Source organism: Chiloscyllium punctatum, chromosome 4 (genome assembly GCF_047496795.1).
Source record: "Chiloscyllium punctatum isolate Juve2018m chromosome 4, sChiPun1.3, whole genome shotgun sequence".
NCBI lineage: Eukaryota > Metazoa > Chordata > Chondrichthyes > Orectolobiformes > Hemiscylliidae > Chiloscyllium > Chiloscyllium punctatum.
In genome coordinates, this window is record NC_092742.1 from 92,966,839 (window position 1) to 92,988,597 (window position 21,759).

General features: G+C 42.2%; 1 protein-coding gene across 1 annotated transcript in view; it reads left to right on the top strand.

Annotated features, from left to right (window-relative positions):
• Positions 1–21,759, top strand: part of ccdc135 (coiled-coil domain containing 135) — a 95,927-nt gene that overhangs the window by 37,918 nt on the left and 36,250 nt on the right. The window contains exons 6-11 of the mRNA XM_072569316.1: positions 4,885–5,043; positions 7,202–7,420; positions 9,121–9,240; positions 15,386–15,458; positions 16,896–17,024; positions 19,598–19,726. Coding sequence (XP_072425417.1) covers positions 4,885–5,043; positions 7,202–7,420; positions 9,121–9,240; positions 15,386–15,458; positions 16,896–17,024; positions 19,598–19,726 — 829 coding nt within the window. The remainder of the gene's footprint in view (positions 1–4,884; positions 5,044–7,201; positions 7,421–9,120; positions 9,241–15,385; positions 15,459–16,895; positions 17,025–19,597; positions 19,727–21,759) is intronic.

Here is a 21,759-nt window from a genome sequence, read left to right on the forward strand (position 1 = left end):
CCTTTTAAATGCAGTAATTGTACCAGCTTCCACCACTTCCTCTGGCAGCTCATTCCATACACGCACTAGCCTTTGCGTGAAAACATTGTCCCTTAGGTCCCTTTTATATCTTTCCCCTCTCACCCTAAACCTATGCCCCTAGTTCTGGACTCTCCCACCTCAGGGAAAAGACTTTGTCTATTTATCCTATCCATGCCCCTCATGATTTTATAAACCTCTATAAAGTCACATCTCAGCCTCTGACATTCCAGGGAAAACAGCCCTAGCCTATTAAATCTCTCCCTATAGCTCAAACCTTCCAACCCTGGCAACATCCTTGTAAATCTTTGTTGAACTCTTTCAATTTTCATAACATCTTTCCGATAGGAAGGAGACCAGAATTGCATGCAATATTCCAATAGTGGCCTAACCAATGTCCTGTACAGCCACAACATGATATCCCAACTCCTATAATAAACGCTCAGACCAATAATGGAAAGCATACCAATCGGCTTCTTCACTATCATATCTACGTGTGGCTCTACTTTCAAGGAACTATGAACCTGCACTCCAAGGTCTCTTTGTTCAGCAACACTCCCCAGGACCTTACCATTAAGTGTATACGTCCTGCTCTGAATTGTTTTTTCCAAAATGCAGCAGTTCGCATTATCTAAATTAAACTCCATCTGCCACTCCACGACCCATTGGCCCACCTGACCAAGATCCCGTCGTACTCTGAAGTAACCTTCTTCGCTGTCCACTGCACCTCCAATTTTAGTGTCATCTGCAAACTTACTAATTACACCTCATATGTTCACATCCAAATTATTTGTATAAATGATAAAAAGCAATGGATCCAGCACCGATCCTTGTGGCACTCCACTGGTCACCAGCCTCCAATCTGAAAAATAACCCTCCACCACCACCCACTGATTTCTACCTTCAAGCCAGTTCTATATCCAAATGGCTAGTTCTTCCTGCATTCCATGAAATCTAACCTTGATAACCCGTCTCCCATGTCAAACGCCTTACTGAAGTCCATTTAGATCACCCCCACCACTCTACCCTCATCAATCCTGTTTGTTACTTCTTCAAAAAACTCAATCAAGTTTGTGAGACATGATTTCCCATGGGCAAAGCCATACTGACCATCCCTAATCAGTCCTTGCCTTTCCAAATACATGTAAATCCTGTCCCTCTGGGTTCCTTCCAACAACTTGCCCATCACTGATGTCAGGTTCACTGGTCTATAGTTTCCTGGTTTTTCCTTATCATCTTTCTTAAATAGTGGCACCACGTTAGCCAACTTCCAGTCTTACGGCATCTCATCTGTGACTATCAACAATACAAATATCTCAGCAAGGGGCCCAGCAATCACTTCTCTAGCTTTGCCAGAATTCCAGGGTATATCTGATCAGGTCCTGGGGATTTATCCACTTTAATGCATTTCAAGACATCCAGCATCCAGTAATATGGATATATTTCAAGGTGTCACCATCTATTTCCCCACATTCTATATTTTCCACATCCTTCTCCACAGTAAACACTGATGCAAAATACTTGTTTAGCAGCTTCCCTATCTCCTGCGGCTCCACACATAGGCTGCCTTGCTGATCTTTGATGGACCCTATTCTCTCCCTAGTTACCCTTTTGCCCTTAATGTATTTATGAAAAACCTTTGGATTGTCCTTCACCCTATTTGCCAAAGCTATCTCATGTCCCCTTTTTACTCTCCTGATTTTCCTCTTAAGTATACTCCTACTGCCTTTATACTCTTCTAAAGATTCCCTGAAAGCTTGTGATTTCAAATAAACCTGTTGGACGATAACCTGGTGCCATGTAACGTTTGACCTTGTCCACCCCAGTCCAACAGCAGCACCTCCACATTACTAATAGCAACATAGGATTATCTTCACCAGGTGGACTACACAGGTTCATAATGGCCAATTTTCACAGACAATTGGGGATGAGCAAATATGTTATGATCCAGAGGAGCTGGTGTTGGTCTGGAGTGGACAAAGTTGAAAATCAAACAACATCAGGTTATCATCCATCAGGTTTACTTGGAAGCACTAGCTTTCAGAGCACTGCTCCTTCAGGTGGATGTGGAGTATAAGATCGTAAGACACAGAATTCATAGCAAAATGTTACACTGTCATGAAACTGAAATGATATATTGAACAAACCTGGATTGTTAAGTCTTTCCTCTTTTAGACTGGGTTGCAGGTTTCCGTTCATTAATATGTAAATCCCAGAACTTCTTTTAAGTCACCTTCTCGAGATAATTTAGGGTTGTCTAACAAAAAGTGACATCTCAGCTCAGACAATGCATTAAAGATGTGAGGTTAGAGTCTGTGTTTATCCCAATTTTGAGTCAGACTGCTCCTGAGTCAGAATTTGCAAAATATTATTGTATTGACTGCCTGCATTGACTGCCTGCCGATTGTGCATTTTTTGAGCAAATAGAATGTATCTGCAAATATAATTCTGCAAATACAAATTCCCCCCATAGACTGATATATGTGTGTGCATGCACGAGAGAGGGAGAGAGAATGCGTGAGTTTTATGCATTTGAGTCGATTTGGACCCCCTCTGGATGGCCACTGCCCTGGGCATGGATGTTTAAACTGACAGGGAATATGTGAGTGCCAGATTCATCAGCCGCACGCACAGAGTAGAGCAAAACATCACCTAATCACAATGCAATGCCATCCAAAACCAATTGCAACATTGTCATCAAACCAGCAGAAAAAGAAGGAGCCATCGTCATTCAGAATAGAATGGACTACTTCAAGGAAGTGTACCGACAACTGAACAACCAGGAACACTACAGGCAACTACTGGCCAATCTGACCAAAGAACCCGTGAACTAAACACATTGATCAAGTCTTTTGATCCAGTCCTTTAAGGTTCCCTACGCACTCTCATTCCATGTACTTCTCACGAAGGCGACTTCTACTGCCTTCCAAAGATAAACAAAGCCAACACACCAGGACGTCCCATTGTATCAGGCAATGGGACCCTGTGTGAGAACTTCTCTGGCTATGTTGAAGGCATCTTGAAACCCATTGTACAGGGGACCCCAGGTTCTGTCACGACAGTACAGATTTCTTCCAGAAACTCAGCACCCATGGACTAGTCAAACCGGGAACATTTCTCGTCACAATGGACATTTCAGCACTCTGCACAAGCATCCCCCAAGATAACCCTTCTTGTCCAGTATTTCCCGGGAGCTGAAAAACTACGCCATGTTCTTCATGCCTGCAGCACACTATTGATGAGGATGATCATCTCACCAAGACCTTCCCTACTTCTCCACTTCTCGCATTTAAACAATCGCCAAAACTTAAACAGATTATTGTTCGCAGCAAACTGCCCAGCCTTCAGGACAACATCAACCACAACATCATACAACTCTGTCATGTCAACCACTGCAAGATGTGTCAGAGTGTTGACACGGATACCATCATTACCCGTGAGGACACCACCCACTGTGTACTCATGTGACTCAGCCAGTGTTGTCTATCTCATACACTGCAGGCAAGGATGCCCTAAGACATGGTACATTGGCGAGACCAAGCAGACAGTACAACAACAAATGAATGTATACCAAGCAATAATCACCAGAGAAGTGTGTTCCCTCCATTCGGGAGCACTGTACGCTCTCTCTCACACACACATGCACACGCACACACTTAAATATTCACACACTTACGCAGACTCTCTCTCATACACGCGGTCTCTCTCATACACACACATGCCCCCAAGCATACATCTTGTCACAGGCTTATACTCCATCACATCCACACACACTTTACCAAGCTTTCACACACGCAAGCACACACTCTCTCATGTGCACTCACACTCACATGCACACACTTTCTCTCTCCCTCTCTCATGCATGCACACCCACTTAAAGTCTATGGGGTAAATTTGTATTTGCAGAATTGTATTTGCAGATACATTCTATTTTGCTCAAAAAATGCACAATCTGCAAGCAGTCAATCCTTGTAATATTTTGTGCATTCCACTTTGGAAATAGAACCAGTCTGACTCAAGATTTGAATGCAGATAGACTCTGACCTCACACCTTTAATACTGTCTCTGAGCTGAGATGTCACCTTTTGTTATAAAACCTTGTGTTATCTCGAGAAGGTGACTTAAAAAAAGTTCTGGGATTTACATATTAATGAACCGAAACTTACAACCCATTCTAAAAAATGAAAGACTTATCAGCAATCCAGGTTTGTTCAATATATAATTTCAGTTTCATCACATTATAATCTTTTGCTATAAATTCTGTGTCTTATGATCTTATATCCACAACCACCTGATGAAGGAGCAGCTCTCCAAAAGCTAGCGATTCCAATAAACTGTTGGACTATAGCCTGGTGTTGTGTGGTTTATAACTTTGTCCAAATATATGTTGGTCTTTCAGTGATGCTAAAGCTCTGTAGATGGATCAGAACAGAAATCCTATCAGTTGTGTGGATAAATGCATTTAACAGCACTGAGCTTTATAGATCAGGGAATGCTCAACTCTTTCATTCTGTGCTACTGTGAGCAACACATCGTTGCATTACAGTTTGCTTCAGTGTTTCATTTCTCAAGAGGGACCAAAACACACTGATATTTTATTCCCTACCTAGCTGAAAACATTTGCTGGAAATTTATTCATGTACAGACATGGGCATAAGTGCACTGTGATGTTTCATGTGGTTATATAGCTTGCCAGCACCATGGGCTCATAACAGGATGAGACGCTAGAGCACTGTGCAATCCATAAGCCATCAGCTCCTGTGAATGTGGAGAAGGAGTAATTATGAACGAAATTGTCAAATGCTGTTTTCAGTCAACATGTTGTCATCAGTACTTTTATTATACATACATTTTTCTTTTCAAAAGATCAATAAAGAACAAGAAAAACCACCTATGAAGAAATACTCGGTGAAACCAGTCCGAGAGTTAAAGAGCAAATTTGAAATGAAACAGGAAGCACGCAGGCTGGCAGAGGAGAAAGCAGAAGAGGAAAGGAAGCAGAAAGAACTAGACTATTTGGCAGATGTGAGTCCCATTAGTTAATTCTTCTGTTTATGTGTGCATCGAGTTGACAAATATGGCGCTGAAAAAGCACAGCAAGTCAGGCAGCATCCGAGCCCTTCATCAGGAATGTGTGTGTGTATGTATGTGTGTGTAGGGGTGGAAAGGTAGCTGGGAAGGCAGGTGGGGTGATGGTGATACGTCGGTGGGGAGAGTGGAGCAGATAGGTGGAAAGGAATATGGATAGGTAGAACAGATCAAGAGGGTGGTTCGAGTTGGAGGGTTGTTTTGAGGTGGGGGGAGGGGAGATTTGGAAACTGATGAAGTCGATGTTGATGCTGTGTGGTTGGAGGGTCCCAAGGCAGAAGATGAAGCATTCTTCCTCCAGTCATCGGGTGGCTTGGATTTGGCGGTGGAGGAGGCCCAGGACTTGCATGTCCTTGGTGGAGTAGGAGGGGGAGTTGAAGTAGTAGGCCATAGGACGGTGGGGTTGTTTGGTGTGTGCGTCCCAGAGATGTTTCCAAAAACGTTCCGCGAGTTGGCGTCCTGTCTCCCCCATCAGAAGAGACTACATCAAGGGCAGTGGACCAGTAGGTGAGTTGTTTGGATGTACAAGAAAATGTCTACCAGATGTGAAAAGATCCTCTGGGGCCTTGGAACAAACTAAAGAATGGATGGATCTTGGTAAAGATAACCCAGACTAGGGAAATCACTGCTAGAACATAACAGCATGAAAAATAGGATTAAGCGTGAAGTACATATTCTGTTGAACCTGCTTTACCAGTCAGTTGGATCGTGACTGAAGTTTTGGCTTCAATTCAACTTTTGTCCCTCTCACCGTAGCCATTAATTTTCTGTGGCCAAAAATATGTGTGCATTGATTTTAAAGACAACAGTCCCCCCGTATCCGTAGGGCATACATTCCAGGACCTACTGCAGAAGCCCAAACAGCGGGTAGGAACGCACCCATTTATTTAAATAGAAAATGTACCTTCCTGGCAGCCTCCTGGTCCATGGTTCTGGAACATTCCCATTTATGTGTTCAGGCCACAGTAGAAACTGCAGTGACCGGATCCATGGATACGGGGTCGCCCTATTTTTAAAAGGAGGGAGCATCCACCACTTTGTGGGGTGGGCAATCCCAAAGGTTCGCAACCTTTAAAGTGTAAAGAAAATCTCATCTCCCTCCAAAATAATTGGTCCCTTCTCATGAGACTGTGCCCCTATTGTCTAGATTCCCCAGCCAGAGGAAACTACTTCTCAGTAACTTGCTCTCGAGCCTTTTCATAATGAGATCACCACTCATTTTCCTGAAGTCCAGAGAACACAGCCCCATTTTACTCAGCCTCACTTTAAGTCCCTCCTTATTCAGGGACAAATCCAGTGAAGCTTTGCTGTACTGCTTCTAAAGCATGCATGGATAAACAGAAACTGTTCTAAATACTCAGCAAATCTCTTTAGACAGCATTAAATGTACTTGGGAGAATTTTCGGCCTTCATTAAAGTTTGGCCGCTGTCTGGAATTCCATTTTGGTCTGCTGACTGTGTGGAGTTTTAAGATGAAATTCTAAAACCTCTTGATTAGTTGGGAGCGGAGGGATAGGTCCAAGTCTAGATGCACCTTGGTGAGATGGGTTCAAGTAAACCACTTTAGACAGGCAGGAGCCTGGAATAACACAGCAAGCCAGGCAGCATCAGGAGGTGGAGAAGTCAATGTTTTGGGTGTAACCCTTCTTCAGGACTGGGGGGGGGGGGGGGGGTGGTGGGTGTAGGGGGAGCTGCAGATAATGGGGTGGTGGGGGCAGGGTGGTGAAGACAGGTAGAGGGTGCAACCTGATTGGTCAATGGGAGGAATGAATCTGGTGGGTGGCAGGGAGGAGAGAAAGGGAGGGGGGAACGGGCTCCGAAGGGAGTCTGGGGATGGGAAGGGAGGTTATTTGAAATTGGAGAACTCAATGTTGAGTTCTCTGGGTTGTAGGCTGCCCAGGTTTTGAAATTGGAGAACCTACTGTTGAGTTCTTAGCTACCACTGCTGCTCCATTAGTTGATAAGCTGAAGTCTTTTGCAGTTTGATACTGATCTTTGCTATTGGCAATCCTAATGCCCTAAGAGGAAAATAAGTCATTAGGGAATTAGAATTCAAAGAAGGCAAATGTGTATTAATCATATTCTCTTATTTTAGCTCAAGATCAAAGGAACGCATGATGTCATGCATGGTCTGCGGGTGCATTGTTGGGTTTTGGTGCTTTCAGGCAAAAGGGAAGTCCCAGAGAACTTCTTCATTGACCCTTTCACAGGAAACAGCTATGAAACTACGAATGAAAGATTCTTGGGAATTGAGAGCATTTGGAACCATCGTAACTACTGGGTGAACATGCAGGACTGCAAGTTTGGTTGCAAGGTATTCTTTTCCAACTCTAAAATCAACCTGTGAATGCTAACTTGTGCAAGTTACCTTCTCTCCCAGTGCACCCATGCATCTTCATCAATTGTCCCCTTTACATCCAGTGGTATCAGGTAGTCCCATGACACACATGCTGATTATGTACAGTGACTTGTGATGCATATCACCCTTTACCCCCAGCCTCCAAAATCCAAAACAGTGTCACCTACTCCTGCTCTGTTGTCTTTTCACTTTCTTACAGACCATACCCTTGTGTGTTCCTATATCGAAGTGTGTTCAAGCAATACTACACTTGGGAGCTCTCTGCTCATTTGGGAATTGGAAAATCACTTGGACCAACCTTAACTAAATCTATTGTCAGCCTTCAGTCCACCTGACTCTATATTATTTTCTGCTGAAGGTATCAGGACTTTGTGCATGGGTTGGAGGAGGGGGAAGGGCATAGTTTTGATACTGGGCACATGGTTGGAATTGGAATTTAATCTGATTATTGCTTTTGGTTTTAGTCAACTGCTTATGTTAAATTCTTGTTCAATTTAATGTAGTCTGCTTTACACGGGTTAGGTTGGCTTAAAAATACCATATTTTAACCAGCACAATCGACAGGCCAGGTGTTCCGGCATAATATCTTGCTCATGGCCAAACCTTCTCCTGCCAGACCTTACCCTCTGCAGTTGGGCTGCATCTCCCTTGACACAATGATTTGAAAGTAGCTGGATATTATGAGGAAAAGGAGAGACATTGTCGCTGAGATGTGCGGAGGGGAAGAGAGACAGTGAATAGAGCAAGTTAAGTTTTTCATTCACATCAAAAAAGGGAAAGTTCAGTGGGAGAATCTGTGGGCATCTCACAATAGTCAATGGCAGAAGACTTGTTCCAAAATGACCAAGAATAAAGCAGTTGTGCCCACCAGTGCTCTCCAATTTGACCCAATAGATATTTCGGGATCGATAATAGGTTTGCATTGGGTAGGTGTATTGGTGACATTCAGCTGCTCCATGCCCGTGGACATCTCCCTTGATGTCCTCACCACAGTCTGGTTATATTCTGATCAACTTATGAACAAATGTGCTCATCCCGAATAGAATTTTAGACAAGGCCAGTTCCAGAATCTACATTTGCTGCTGTAGTGATCAGTTTCTCTCCCTGCCTCGTGTTCTCCCTCCCAGAACATCCAAGCTTAACATTTTGATGTCATCCCAATTTCCCATCAACATTGTAGTAAACTAACTCTTAGAAGCCTGACTTGTTTCAGGCAGGCAGGATGCTGTTCTAAAGGGATAGAAAAGAGAAACCATTAATTCTGGATTTTGGAACTGTTCCACCTGAATCAGATGCTAGTAATTCTGCTGCCAGCTTCCTGCTTTGACTTAAAACGTGTATTGTTCAAATTCATCTTTAATACGCTCTGTATTTTATCGTTTGGATTTCCCAACATCCTGTCCCAGACCTGTCACTTTCCAACCTAATAGAGAAAATGTAAAATGCCAGCCCCTATGTCTGATGTGACCTGTGAAATTCCTCAGGGCCTCTCCACTTTCACAATGTTTGCAGGGACCTGATGGGTGAACATGATTTTTGCTGAACTTGTGCCTGATTTTCAGTGACGGAACCTGGGAGACCCTGAGAAAATTCTCAGTAAGTATTCCTTTGTTGATATATGCAATAAGTGATTGTGTTATTCTTTTTTTCTCTAGAATGTTGTCTTTGACCTCGGTGACCCTGTGAAATGGGAGTATATGCTGCCCGACTCTGATAATTCGCAAGTTGTCCTCCCTGAATCCTATGAATACCTTGTGGACGAGGTTGATGATGATGTGAGACCTGATTGATAATCACGTAGTTGATAGTGTTAGTTAACAAGATCGCAAAATTTTGTTAATGCAGAGCAAGAGTAAGTTCTCTTTCCTCATTTCCTCACAGTGCTAACTTGCAAGTTACAGGTCTATGGAGGCAACCACAGCTAACTGCCAATCTTTATTCAAATTTTAATCAGGTGGTTTAGTTCTGATAGGTCAAGGCATTGCCATGGGAGATGAACAACAAAATGATAGTCACTTAGCTTTTTCAATTGAATTAGGCATAGTATGCGTGCACGTTCTGTCTGCAAACAGTAGTTGTTGAATGAATGCTAATGCAACAGTTTAAATAATTTCAAGCATTTATCACTCTCCACTATTTTTCAGTTTAGATCTGCTCAAAGCTCTAAACAGTTTCCGACATTAGATGTGATTCTGTGATTGAACAATATTTGCTAAATAATTTTGAATGTGCTAAGAATTATGCTGACAACCAGTTTAACATTTTCCTTTGGTCTTGTGTGTGGTACACTTGAATGAACTAGAAACTGCATGTTTTAATACAGAGTGTTTTGATTTTTGCACACAAAAAGATATATGCATGCATTGTGCCTGATTCAGCTGGACAAAGCTTTGACCAATCAGAGTCAACCTGTCTGCTTTATATTTAGAACTTGGGTTGTTTTTAGAACAAATAGAACTGTTGAGAGCATTCAAAATCTTTGAATCTGTTTCATGAATGTCAGTACCAAGCCAAGCCTGCATGTGTGAGAACTCCATTGGATTATAAGATGTTTCATTCTTTTCAATTTCACCTTGCTACTGAGATTTGCCTCATCGAGGATACTGTGTGATTGGTCAGAGTGGTGGCACGAAGGAGGCATGGGTTGGCCTATAGTGGGCAGGAGTTGGAATGGAAAACTGCATGAGTACTTAATATTGAAAGAGGTGAGAATTGGAGGGCCTATTAACTTCTAAAGGTCCAAGAGAACTAAGGTAGGCCTTCTAACTAGCTCACTTTGGCACCCATCTGTCCCTGTGGCTATCTACAACCAGCTTTCTGAGTCAGTGGACCTGATTCTATTCCACCTCTTGTTTTCAAAATGAAAATCTGGTGTAGTTGGGCTCAGGTGTAACAAGAGCCCGAGGCCTTTGATCATTGTTGCTGGTGACTTAAAGAACGTGTTACCAAAATACCATGAACACGTCATCTGTTCCACCAAAGGCGTGAACATCTTTAACCATTGCTGTATATCCATCAAAGATTCCTACCTCTCCATCCGCCATCTGCATTTTAGAAAATCAGATCACAATATTGTGCTCCTCCTCCCAGCTTACAGACAGAAATTGAAGAGTGAGGACACATACAGAAAGTTGTGCAGTGTTGGTCTGAGGCAATGAAAGGATTTCTATTGCTTAGAGATAATGGACTTGTCCGTATTCAAGAACTGAGCAGCCAACGTAAACAAATATGCCACTACCGTTACAGACTTCACTAGTAAGTGCGTAGAAGACTGCTTGACAAAGAAGTGAATCTGAATGTTCCCCAACTGGAAACTATCGATGAACTTCCCCACTGAAGTCCAGATCTAAGGTGTTCAAGTCTGGCAACCCTGACCTGTACAGGAAATCCAGGTACCACTCTCGTCAGGCCATCAGAGACGCCGAGAAGCAACACTAAGCTTGGACGTGACACCTGGCTTTTATGGCAAGCCTTAGACAGCATAATGGGCTACAAGGTGAAGTCAAACAGAATCGTAGGCAACAGTACATCCCAACCCGATGAGCTCAATATATTCTATGCTCACTTTGAACAGAAAGTCAATGAAACGATGTCGCCTGCCCCAACAGCCTCAGATGTACCTGTACCCAAAGTCACCACTGCAGACGTTACATCGGACTTCTTGAGAGTGAATCCATAGATGGAGTCCTCGGCCATACATTCATATCCTGTGAGGACTCGCCCCTTATTATGATCTGAACTCCCCAGCTGCTTCAAAAGGACCACTAACGTCCCGATGCTAAAGAAAAATCTGCTACTACCTGGTGGCTCTGCCCTCTGTAATTATGTCGTGCTTCGAGAGGTTAGTCATTGTTCACTTCAATTCCAAATTGCCTTGATTCTTTGCAATTCACCTACTGGTGCAACAGGTCCATGGCAGATGCCATCTCTCTGACCTTACACTCATCCCTGGAACACCTGGATAACTAGATACCTAAGTCAGGTTCCTACTCATTGACTACAGCCTCACCTTTAACACCATAATTCCAGACAAGGTCTTCTCTAAATTCTCTAAGACCGAGGTCTCGGCTCCCACCTCTGTAACTGGGTCCTGATCCATAGACCACAATCTGTAAGAATAGATGACAATATTTCCTCCACCACAATCCTCAACAAGGCTGGGTGCTCAGCCCCCTGTTTTATTCTCATACACTCACGACTGAATGGCCAAATTCCACCCCAAACCCAATTACAAGTTTGCTGAGGACACAGAGTTGTAGGTCGGATCTGAAACAACAATTAGACGGAGTATAGGGAAAAGATTGAGGGCTTCACAACAAGGTACAAAGACGATGATCTCTCTATCAACATCAGCAAAATGAAGGAGCTGCTCGTTGACTTCAGAAAGCAGAGTGGAGGGCAGGCCCCTGCCTGCATCACTGGCTGAGGTGAGCCTGGTTGAGAGTGTCAAGTTTCTGGGAGTGATGATCAACAATCTGGCCCGGTTCACTCTCATTGACACCACAGTTAAGAAAGCACAACAATGTCTCTACTTCCTCTGGAGGCTAAGGAAATTCAGCATGTCCACAAGGACTCTCTGACCAATTTTTATAGATACACCATAGAAAGCATCCTATCTGGATTCATCACAGTTTGGTGAGGCAAATGCTTTTCCCAAGACCGCAAGAAACAACAGAGAGTCGTGAACAACAGACCTGTCCATCACACAAACTGCAGATATTCAGTACTGCAGATGCTGGAGATCAGAGTCAAGATGAGAGTAGCACTGGAAAAGCACAGCAGGTCAGGCAGCATCCAAGAAGCAGGAAAATCGATGTTTTGGGCAAAAGCCCTTCATCAGGAATTCCTGAAGAGCTTTTGCCGGAAACGTCGATTTTCCCGCTCCTTGGATTTTGCCTGACCTCTAATCATCACACAAACCAGCCTTCCATCCACTGACTGTATCTGTAATTCCTGCTGCCTTCGAAAGCAAACAACATAATCAAAGATCCCTCCTAGGCCGGCTATACTCTCTTCAACCCTCTTCTGTTGGGCATTAGATATGAAAGTTTGAATACATGTACAAACAGATTCAAGAACAGCTTCTTCCCCGCTGTTATCAGACTTTTGAATGGACCTCTCAAATGTTAATTCTGATCTCTCTTTGCATTTTCTCTGAGACTGTAATACTGTATTTTGCACTCTGTTCTACTACCCTGATGAACTTTGTGTGGTACGATCTGCTCATATAGCATGCAAAACATCACTTTTCACTGTATCTCAGTGGATGTAACAACAACAAAGCAAACTCCTCAGGCTCTCTGAACTTAGGATTGTCTGCCAAATTAAGAAATTTCCTGATTTGAGCTACCTGCTGCACTGGCAAAAATCCAGCACTCATCTTTTTTTTCCAGAGAAACTATCCCCAGCCTTTTTAATCTTACCAAATAGTTGCATCCTTGTGATTTTGTTATACTCATGGACAGCCATTTTGTACTTTCTGCACTGCTTCAGCATGTTGTTAGTATTACAGAGACCAAAGTACTCCAAAAGTGGTCCGTCTAGGGTTCTTTGACTATTTACTGTCACCTCCTTTGCCTTTATGTTCCACTCCTCTGGAAATTAACCCCAGAGCTTTGAACTTCCCATGGCTCAATTTGCTCTGCTACTTTGTGGTTTATACATCAAATGTCTGAGGTCTTTTTGCTCCTCTGTGCCACTTAGCTTCATACCATCCAACAAATACCTTTCCTCCTTACTCTTCCAATCAAAATAAATCACCTCATACTTTGCAAGACTTAACTTAATTTACCATTACTCCACCCATTCTGTGAGCATCTTTAGATCTTCTTATTGTTTAGTGCAACTCTCCACATTGTTAGCTATAACCCCTAACTGGGAATTGCCTATGATAATATTGACACAATATCACCAAATTTGTTTCAAAATCTTTTCGGTATATGGCGAAGTCAGGTGAGTGGGAGTAGGTGGGAGCAGGAAGGACAGGCTGTGAGAAATTTGCACACACAGCAGAGTAAATGATGTTCTCAACAAGATATATAACAATAGCATAGAGCTCTCTGAAGGGACTCACACTTGGTGGGCCAGTTCCTAATCCTCTCCAGCAAACATGACAGAGACATAGCTGTAGGATGATATAGATTGGGAGCTAAATCTTGAAGGATGCAGGACAATTACGAGGGATAGGATGATAGGAGCAGGTGGAAGAGTGGCACTATTGGTAAATGGTGATATTAGCACAGTAGGGTGGGATGAAGTAAGTTTAGGAAACTAGGATGTGGAAATGGTTTGGGTAGTGAGAAGAAATAAATGAGAAATCACTTGTGGGAGTGGTAAGGTGCAGTATAAGGAAAGAAATTTGATATGCTTTCCTTTACTGGTCAGAGTATTGAGTACAGGGGTTGGGAGGTCATGTTGCAGCTGTACAGGACATTAGTTAGGCCACTTTTGGAATATTGCGTGCAATTTTGGTCTCTTTCCTATTGGAAGGATGTTGTGAAACTTGGAAAGTATCAGAAAAGATTTACAACAATGTTGCCAGGGTTGGAGGATTTGCGCTACAGGGAGAGGTTGACTAGTCTAGGGCTGTTTTTCCTGAAGTGTTGAAGGCTGCGGGGTAACCTTATAGATGTTTATAAAATCATGAGGGGCACGGATAGGATAAACAGACAAAGTCTCTTCCCTGGGGTGGGGGAGTCCAGAACTAGGAGGGTATAGGTTTAGGGTGAGAGGGGAAAAATATAAAAGAGACCTAAAGAACAACCTTTTCACGCAGAGGGTGGTACGTGTTTGGAATGAGCTCCCAGAGGAAGTGGTGGAGGCTAATACGATTGCAACTCTTAAAAGGCATCTGGATGGGTATATGAATAGGAAGGGTTTGGAGAGATATAGGCCAGGTGCTGGCCGGTGGGATTCGATTGGGTCGGAATATCTGGTCAGCATTGACAAGGTGGACCGAAGGCTCTGTTTCCATGCTAAATGATGATAGCTTATCCAAGAGGTAAAGGCACAAAATGTACTCTGGGTGGGGGATTTAAATGTCCATCACCAAGAGTGGCTCAGCAGCAGCCCTGTTGATTTTTTTGCCAGTCCTAAAGGGCGTTGCTGCTATACTGGGCCTGTAGCAGGTGATGAGGGAACCAACAAGAATGAAAGATGTACTTGACCTCATCCTCACTAACCTTTCAGCTGCAGATGCAGCTGTCCATAACAGTATCGGTAAGAGTAACCACTGCATGTCCTTGTGGAAACAAAGTCCTGCTTTCTCATTAAGAGCATCCTCCACTGTGTTTGTGTGGCACTATCACCATTCTAAATGGGACGGACTTTGAACAGATCTAGCAACTCAAGACTGGGCATCCATAAGGCACTGTTGCCCATCAACAGCAGTAAAATCATACTTCAACATGATCTGCAACCTCATGGCATGGCGTATCCCCTCTCAACCATTACCAACAAGCCAGGGGATCAACTTTAGTTTGATGGAGAGTGCTGGAGGGAATGCCAGGAGCAGAACCAGGCAGACCTAATAATGAGGTGAAAACCTCGTGAAACTACCAAACCGAACGACTTGTGTGCAAAACAGCATGTGATTGAGCTAAACAATCCCACAATCAATTAATCAGCCACTTGCCATCCTGACTTTGAAATTTATTGCCATTCTTTCACTGTTGCTTGTCAAAATCCTAGAATTTCCTCCCTACGAGCATTGTGTCTCTATCTACCACGAGTTGACTGCTGTGGTTCTCGAGGGCAACTAAGAATAGCCAATAAATGCTAGCTGGCCAGTGACACCTATGCCCCATAAAAAAAACTAGTGGGAGAACTCAGTGCTGAGTGTTGACATCAGCTACAAAGAGAATTGTAAAATTTGTGCAACAAAATTAAAATTATTGTACTTACAGATCTCTCTTTTTATAGGATGAAAAGGAATTGGAAAAGATTTTTGACATGCCTCCTTCGTGGGTACAACCAATTGTTATTCCTGTGAAAGGTAAAAGGACCTATCTTCATTTCTAATGTTACAGTTTTGCATATTGTTCCTCAAAGTAAAGATTAGAACTAGAAAAAGATGAATGAAACAATGAAAAAATAGTCAGTTGAATTGAATTACTGACACTGGTTTCTAAGGCTTAAAGTGATAACAGTACATTTGCATTTATGAAATGAAATAAAGAACTTGAATTCAAACACCAACTTCATTCCGTCTTAGCAATGTTATCTATCATAGGCAAAGACCAAAGAACAGTATAGCACATTTACAGGCCCTTTGGCCCACCAAGACTGCACTAACACATGATACCTTTCTAAATTAAAAAGCTTTTGAACTATGCAGTCCATATCCCTCTAGTCCTGCCTAATCATATACTGGTCAAGATGCCTCTTAAATGTTGCTCTTGTGCCTCCCTCCATCATCTTCTCCAGCAGCACATTCCAGACACTTACCACCCTTTGTGTTAAAAAAAAACTTGCCTCTCACATCTCTTTTAAACTTTTTCCCTTTTACTTTAAACCTATGTCCCCTAGCAATTGACATTTCTATCCTGGGAAAAAGATTTCGACTATCCACTCTATCCACGCCTCGCATAATTTTGTAAACTTGAAGTTTGGTGTTTTGAAGCTCCTGTTGCCTTGTAGGCAAACGTGGCAGCCAGTTTGCAGACAGATAGGTCCAACAACCGTAAATGAGTTGATTGATCTATCATTTTGTGGGGGAACTGATCGAAGGAGTAATGTCAGTGGGGACAGTAGGAAATGCCGGAAAAATGCAGAGAAAGATGACAGGCACAAATAACCCTGTGTGAGTTGAGTTGATGACACTACTCAAAACACAGATGGTTCATGCATTTTCAAGTGGACTTAAGATACCTCATGGCACTCTTTATAGAAAAACAAGGAATTCTTTTCAGTTGTGCAAAAATTACCATTGCACTCAAAAATACTGCAATGGCTGTAAAATGTGTTGAGATGTTTTATGGAGGTGAATAGTTGCAATATATTCAAGGTCGTTCCTCCTTCTTCTCTGCTCACTGGCCACCAACTTGCTCCCAATCTCTGAGGCTGAACTGTTCAGTTTACAACCTCAGCAACATGTATGACTACACATGACACCATCATTTTAACCTTCTATTTCCACCCATTACCCAACTCTGACCTTGTCTCAACTCATCTGATGCTGAAATGTTCATCCATGCCTTTGTTACCTCTGACTTGACCAATCCAAAGTACACTTGGCTGATCTCCTATACTCTATTTTTGTAAATGTGAAGTAATACAAAAACCATGTTGCCTATGTCCTAATTTGAAGCAAGTTCCATTCACCCATTAGTATTATTCAAAGATATAAAGTGTTCAGAACTTGAAAGCATGATCATAGAAAATTGGCCAGTCAATGAATAGGGACGCTCAGGTGATTTTTGTGCTTCTTTAGACATCGAAACACGCTGTCCAAAAGGTGAGAAGATAATTCAGTATAAGAAGGCAAACTTAGAGAAGTATGCACCATACTTGAACATTGATGGGATGGTGAAGCGACTGATAGAATACGAGGACATTGAATGTAAGTTTTTATTTAGTTTTACATATTTATATCACCTTTGTTGCCTTTCATTTCTGAGGGAATTCTGTCATGTCAAGGACAATTTAATGGATATTGGCAGTCTTCGTTGATCAGTCTTGTTGACCAAGGCTCTTATCTGAATGCTGGGAATAATGACACACTGTTCAAGCGCTAATGAGGTATCACAACCAAAGCCTTTTGGTCCTTATCCAGTATTCACACAAATCATGAACTTTTCAGTAAAGTGTGGAGGAAGGTTGCTATATGACAACTAGCTGATCAGCAACAGACCTTCTACAACCCTTAAACCTCAGTACTAAATTAGTAAAGGTGCAATGGATGCTGAGTTGTTCAAGAATAAAGTAGCAAATCTCCATAATAAGACCCTGTCTGGCTGGGTTTTCTGTAGGTTGATTAATGCTAAATATTTCAGCTCAGTCTGCTTGTTTGAGTTTTGTTTATTATACATATCAAGAAATCATGGATGTGTAGAACAAAGAGAAAGGGGCAAATTACAATTGGGCTGAGGGCAATAGAGGAATTCAATAAATTGTTAGAGGGAATATTCTCATAAATCAAAGGGGAAATATTCTCATAATTCAAATTAGAATGAAAGCAAGTTCAGAAATTGAGAAATTTATGTACAAAATGTTAAACAAGTGCATAATTTAAGCTTGGAATCTGCAGCTTTACCCATATGGGCATGGGTTCTTTTACTGGTTTGCCTTCAGACATCCTCAGATGGCATGTGGGATCCTTGCCTATTTAGCTAGAAGCATTGTGCATAAAAACAAGACATTGATGAGATACCTTTATAAAGCACTGGTTAGGTCCCAGCTGGAGTATTGTGTTTAATTTTGGGCAATTACACTTAATTAAGGATGTCAGGCCTGAGGGAGGATAATAACAGAACTGTTTAAGTAAATTCAATAATTACTTTCAAAGGGGAGTTAGATTTGTATTGGAAGTATGGAAATTTCACATGGCTAAGGGGAAAGAGCAGAAGGGTGGGATAATTTGAATTGTGTTTTTAAAGATCTATCACAGATATGATGGGCAGAATGACTCCCATCTGTACGGTATTGTATTTTTACCTGTGTTTTGGTGTTTACTTTTTCCACCCTAACAGTTGTAGTTATGTTGGTGCGTGCCCTTTTTCTGCTGTCCGGACTGTGCAACCAAATAATCACAAACTGTTAATCATCACATTTCTGAATGTGTAATCGTGACACTAAGTGTTTCCCATTCAGCAATGTCGAATGTTTCAGACGTGTTATGATTTATCTTGTACTGAAAGCTATAGGAATGCCGCTGTTTGTTTGATCATCATCCCATTAATTCCTTCTGCCAAGCAGGACAGATAAGCAACATGTAAAGGCAGCCCTCATTGACATTCAGAAGGTAATTGCATGAGCTAGAGTCTTAGAAATGTTCATGATTTGGAGATGCCGGTGTTGGACTGGGGTGTACAAAGTTAAAAATCACGCAACACCAGGTTAAAGTCCAACAGGGTTAATTGGAAGCACTAGCTTTTGGAGCGCCGCTCCTTCGATCACCTGATGATTTTTAACTTAGAAATGTTCAGCTTTTTCACATTAAAAAAAAATACAGAGAGGAAATTGGCATAATTGATTAAGTATTGTTCAACATATTGCAGTGACTACTGTGATTTATGTCCCTCAAGTTTATTTTTCTGTACCATTTCCGTATATCCTGCTGATGCATTTTTGTTCATCAGTATCTGGAACCTGGCATCAGTGAATCTCAATTTCTTCACTCTCTTTTCACAAGTGATCCCATTGTCTCGGTAATTAAATACTTCCTGCATATTGTGCTTGAGGAACACAATAAGTGGGTCAAATAAGAGGAAGCAATTATGTTGTTCTGCGATCCCCTCTCTATAATGAATAGCAGTTTTTAAAAAAAACATAAAGTCCAAGCACCCTTGCAGATTAAACATCCTGTCGACATATGATGTCAGAAGAATCGGACCTTCTTTTCTTTGGTATATGTTATCTCTTTGCTCTAGGCATTACACAATGAACTGTGTAAACTCTAGTGGTCTCTGTGATATTGTCAACGAAATTACACATGTCTAAAAAGTGGCCAATGTCACTGTAAAATAGGTAGTTTGTTCTAGACGTTCTTCTCTTTTATTTAAGAAACTTTGCACTAAAAAGTTGACTGAAAAAAATTAATAACAAGTTTACACTACAACAGCTTGTTGAATATAAAGGCTCCCCATCACCTTACATCTTAAATTACCTAGGGTAATTTAGCAGAGGTAAATGTTTGCCAGTGACATCCACCTCCCATTTACAAATAAAAATTACAGGTGAGAAAAGTCATTAGCTCCATTTTGGTTCTTCAACAGGATGCACATCTCCAATAGGATGGTATTCTATGAAGGAAACAGATTTAAAAGCCAGTTTTGTTGACGAAGAATGCTTGATAGAAGTCAGCATCCTATAGCTCTCTACTTACAAATAACCACATGACGAACAATGAAAATTAAAGGATAGAGCAGAAGGTAGAATAGCAGGAGATTCAAAATATTTGTTTTTAATTCACAGGTACTTCATTTGTGAAGGTGACAGAGTGGTATGCAAACAGAAAGGACATGCTGGAGAGAATTGAACGCAACATGAGAACTCGCACCATTACGGAGCATTTTAAGAATGGCCGATATATGGCAGTTAAGAGTAAGAGCAATGGACCCTCTGTAAGAAGATTCTGATTGACTGGAAGGGGGTTTAATAAAACGTTCAATCACACTGAGCCTCCATACATCCCTTCCTTGAATCAACTTCCCCCTAATTTTGTTTTGGGTGTTTGAACCTCTAAGCATCGCTAAGAGGGAACATTGCTGCAGACAATTAATCATGGTCTTGGCGAGACAGTACCTAGAGTATTGCACACAGTTTTTGGGGTGGGGGGATGTAATAGGGTTGCCTATGAAAAGAGATTGAGGAGATTAGGTCCATATTCTCTGGAGTTGAAGAGACTAGGATGTGATCTCATTTGAGAATTCAAAATTCTTACAGAATATGTTAGATTCATCACAGGAACTAAGTTCCCCTATCTATTTCTAAAACCAGGGGACGGAATCTCAGAATAAGAGCGGGGCATTTAAGACTAAAATTAGGAGAAATATCTTTACTCAGAGCATTGTGAATCTTTGGAATTCTTTCTAGAAGGTCAGTCATTGAGATTGTTCAGGACAGGGATTGATAGATATTAAAGATATCAAAGGCAATGGGAACAGAAAGTGGCAGTGAAGTCAAACATCAGCTGTGATATAGTTGAATCATGGAGCAAGCTTGAGGTCCCACTTGGCCTAATTCTATTCCAACTCCCTAGCCTCCTGCGCCCTGACCATGCGTTGGACGTGTGCTTTGCTGACTACCTGACACTATGTTCTGTCCACAAAAATTGACCCTGAGCTTCCAGATGCCTGTCACTTCAACACGCCACTGTATTCCCTGGCCAACACCTCTGTCTCAGGCTTGCTGAGGTACTCCAGCAAGGCTCAGCAAAAGCTGGAAGAACTGAATCTCATTTTCTGCTTGGGGACCCTGCAGCCTTCGGGATTCAATATTGAGTTCTCAATAAAAAAAACTTTGGGCCTGAACACCTTTTTCCAATTTCCACACTGACACCCCCATGCCTTTAGCACAGCCAATCCATTTTCACCTTATAGTTCCATTATCAGCTGTTCTTTCTCCCTGGCTTACCATCATCCACCCCTTTGTTTCCCTAACTATCTTTTTCTCTCTCTCTCTGCTCTATCTCCACTTATCGGTGCCACTTTACCACCCCTGTTCATTGCCGTCTCCTCCCATCACCTTGTACTTTAAGCATATTTACCACCTTTTCCTAACCACCATCAGTTCTGAAAAAGAGTCACTGGACCCAAAACATTAATTCTGCTTTTTCTTCACAAATGCTGCGAGACCGACTTTGTTTCTCCAATAATTTCTGTTTTTGTTTCAGATTTCCAGCATCTGCGGTTCTTTATTTTAGTTTACTACCATGATCACACCTGGCCTGGCATACATGTGACTCCAGTCCAACAGAGGCTGACCATTAACTGCCTTCTGATTAGATTACTTACAGTGTGGGAACAGGCCCTTTGACCCAACAGGTCCACACTGACACGCCGAAGCGCAACCCACTCAGACTCATTCCCCTACACCTAACCTACACATTTTTGGACTGTGGGAGGAAACCCACGCAGACACGGGGAGAACTTGCAAACTCCACACAGACAGTCGCCTGAGGCGGGAATTGAACCTGGGTCTTTGGCGCTGTGAGGCAGCAGTGCTAACCACTGTGCCACCGTGCTGGGTAATTAAAGGTTGGGAATTATTGTTGACCAAGCCAGCGATACCTCGCATCCCATGACCAAGAAAAAGACATTATTTTTGGTCTGAAATATCTAACGTGTAGTGGCTGAAATGGAGAGAGTGAAATACTCAGTTACTCTCCATCTTTCGATTTATAGCACCTTGAGATTGCAATGCCTCTACCACAGAGCCTTGCAGGCTGGGGAGTTGCAGTAGGAATGTGGGAACTGACTGGATTGACTGCGAGTAGAAGAAGAATCTAGCTTTAAGACCGATAAATTGGCTGTGGCTTCGTGTGCTGATTCACTGAAACCCTAAACTGTTTAAAAATTAAGTAGGATGTTGTGCATGGGGTTTAGACTCTGCCTACCTCACTGCAGTGAGCTGTG